This window comes from Trichinella spiralis (genome assembly GCF_000181795.1).
Source record: "Trichinella spiralis strain ISS 195 chromosome Unknown Scfld1290, whole genome shotgun sequence".
In the NCBI taxonomy this organism is placed as follows: Eukaryota; Metazoa; Nematoda; class Enoplea; order Trichinellida; family Trichinellidae; genus Trichinella; species Trichinella spiralis.
In genome coordinates this window covers 1-2,922 of record NW_003528229.1, presented here as the reverse complement: position 1 = coordinate 2,922, position 2,922 = coordinate 1, and the positions used below count along the sequence as shown (strand labels likewise).

General features: G+C 29.2%; 1 protein-coding gene across 1 annotated transcript; it reads right to left on the bottom strand.

Annotated features, from left to right (window-relative positions):
• Positions 1 to 1,138: 1,138 nt before the first annotated feature.
• Tsp_13109 (conserved hypothetical protein) lies at positions 1,139 to 2,638 on the bottom strand. Its single transcript, XM_003370042.1, has 2 exons — positions 2,417 to 2,638; positions 1,139 to 1,189 (listed from the first exon to the last, which is right to left on the bottom strand). The coding sequence occupies exons 1-2, from the start codon at positions 2,636 to 2,638 to the stop codon at positions 1,139 to 1,141; spliced, it is 273 nt and encodes a 90-aa protein (XP_003370090.1).
• Between the last annotated feature and the right edge of the window lie 284 nt (positions 2,639 to 2,922).

Genomic DNA, 2,922 nt, shown 5'->3' with positions numbered 1-2,922 from the left:
CTCTCATATAAGACGTATATATTACAAAAATAAAAGAAAATTGCATGCAATAAAAAACTTTAACCCAATACAAATGCTAATCATTTTTTAAGATTAAATTTAGTCCAATTCTTCGGCTAGCAACTTGACATGCCACGCCTCAGTCTGTCTGGGTTCAAGGACAAATATACGATTGGAAATATTGCAATTGCAGTCAATTTTCAGTGGACAAAAATTCAATTCACTTCCATTCTTGGGCAAGGAAATGAACCTCCTCGCACAAACAGTGAACTATAATTAACATTCAATTGTACATACATTTTAAGCAATTGAACGATAATAAAATTCGTATTCTATATAGGTTGGGAAGAAACATTTGTCACGTCGCATCACATTAAAAAAGAAGTCATGTGAATTAAAAAAAAATTTCTTTTCAAATTTGCCAAATTTGAAAATGTTCGTTTAAATCATGTAAACCTCGTCCATGTAAATTTTCCATTTCTCAACAAGTCATTTCGAATTCTGGCATTAAATAATTTTGAATAAAAGTTTAAACTGAAAGTATAAAACAATATTATCATGAAAAAAAAACAGAAAATAAAGTGACAGCTGTCAACAATAACCACCATCTGAGCATGCAACCAAGCAACTTGTACAGTATTACGGCGACATTCAATTGAACGTTTTATTCAATTCAATTTCCATTTAACAATTGCATATCAAATTTGTAAACGCAAATCAAATGTTCGTTTCGCTAGTGGTGCATTAAAATTTACCAGTTTTGATTTTGGTTTCGTTTTCGGTATCGGTCATGGTCGTACAATTGGATTGCAGGAAAAATAGTGCAAACGTTACCGACACCACCAACTAATTTTACATACACGTGGAATGTAAATTTCAAAAAAAAAATTATTCATATGCTTTCACGAAACAATCAAAAACGATCCATTAAACATTTAAGAGCATGTCAACGATTATTAAATATTTACATTTAAAAGTTTACTGCAAATAGGATCAACTAAATTCAATTACCATTTATTATTTATGTATTCACCATTTGATGACTGCCAAAACTTCACATTCATATTTTAAAGCACATAAAAATACAAAAAAACAACTCACGAGTTGTCTTTCCAAATTTTAAATTATCATTTTTCTTCTATTCAATGTAGGATAAAGAAAGTATTTCTTCCAATGAAGTTGCTACATTCTAAAACAAATAACAATTAAGCAAAAAAGTGTCGCTTTTCTGTTACAGTCAACAACTATTATGATTCGTTTTTTGTTATTCTGATGTTTGTATTATTGACTTTTTGCTTTCATCACTAATATACCGGAAAAGTTATTTTATTTATTCAATTTAGTTTTTCAGTTTTCCTTTGTAATGTAAATTGGGATAATGCATTTGATTAAAAATACAATGACGACATTTAGTTGTATGTTCATTATTTTCAAATGATCATGCGATCATCAGAACAATTGAAATTTGATCATTCAATTGCCAATTTCTGATTGATGATTTGCAATTTTTGAAAAAATGATTTATTCAAAAATAAATTTTTCACTTCATCACAGTATACATTATTGTAAAATCAAGTTCATAATAAATACGTCGTTCGTTTTCAGCGAATTTATTTGAATTGATTTCAAATGTCACAAAAACAATTTTATTTTGAAAAAAAAACTATTTAAAAAACTGTTATTACTAATTTTTGTTAATTTTGTAATATACTGTAGTAAATTTGTAATGAGGGATTAATTGCTTTTGTAGAAATTTTTAAAAGGTTGCAATTCAATTTACAATTAATAGTGAGATGACAGTTAATTAATAGTATGTCATTTGAACTTTTCATAATTTGCACATTATTTTAAAATTGTAAAAAATATGAAAATATACTTCTAATGATAATTTTTACAAAAAAAACGAACAAATGTGTTTGTTCAATTACGATGGAGATTGATTCATTATTTGTATAACTGAGATAGGTGAAATTAAATAAACAATATCTAAAAATATCAACATAAAATATTAGTTTTAACTAATAGCAAAATTGCAGGAAAAAAGTTGAAAAAAAACAGAAACAATTTTTGAAGTTCTATTCAAACTGAAACAAAGTCAATAGTTGAAAGTGAAAAGTTTAACATTGATTTGAATGTAAAATTCATCATTATTTCCCGCATATTAGTTGTGAAGGAAATTGTTTTTTTCTTTTTTAAATTTTCGTAAAGTTTTTTCTTTGGTTCTCTACTATTGAAAAATGTTCATCGACGTGAAAGTTTGCTTTGCGTTGTCGTTCTTCAACAAACATCCAGACGAATTCACTTTTCGCCCAAGTTGTTGTCTGCATTTTGTTGAACATCTGCGGCGCGCCTGTTGACCTGCCAGCTTTTTGACACGAACAAGCTAACACTAGCAAGCTTCGATGTTGGCACTGACTTCATCATCATCATCAAAAGCAAGCAAACTCTCGTTCATAGTCATTTTACTGCTGCTGTTGCTGTTGCTGCATGCTATTTCATTCAACCTATACGCTTGCCATTTGTCCAAAGCGTTGGAAATTGAACGCTCTCTGATCATCATTGATATTTTTCTCTTATTCCATATTTCACTGTTTTTCCAATAATTTTCTCTCCATATCGATGATATTCTTCTTTTCATCTTTTCTATTTAAATTTCAACCACTACTTTTTGTTCTACTGATGATTCAATTTGATTTTATTAATTATTTTTCAAAAAAATAATACTATGCTAATTTGACTGTTATGTATGTAGATTGTGACGGTGTGCATGTCAGTGATGAGGATTTTAACAACAGTCGTTGTATCGTTGTTGGTTTTCTTCAATCGGCGACAATTCACCAATGCATACGCACCACCGGATTGTAAAGGTTGTGCACCACCATGCATTTGTCCCGGTCTTAAAGGTGAACGAGTAAGTATTTA

Coding starts and splice junctions, on each gene's coding strand:
- Tsp_13109 (XM_003370042.1), bottom strand. CDS start 2,638: ATGAAAAGAAGAATATCATCGATATGGAGAGAAAATTATTGGAAAAAC. Junction 1,190..2,416: donor CTTTTGATGATGATGATGAA/GTCAGTGCCAAC, acceptor TATTTGTTTTAG/AATGTAGCAACTTCATTGGA.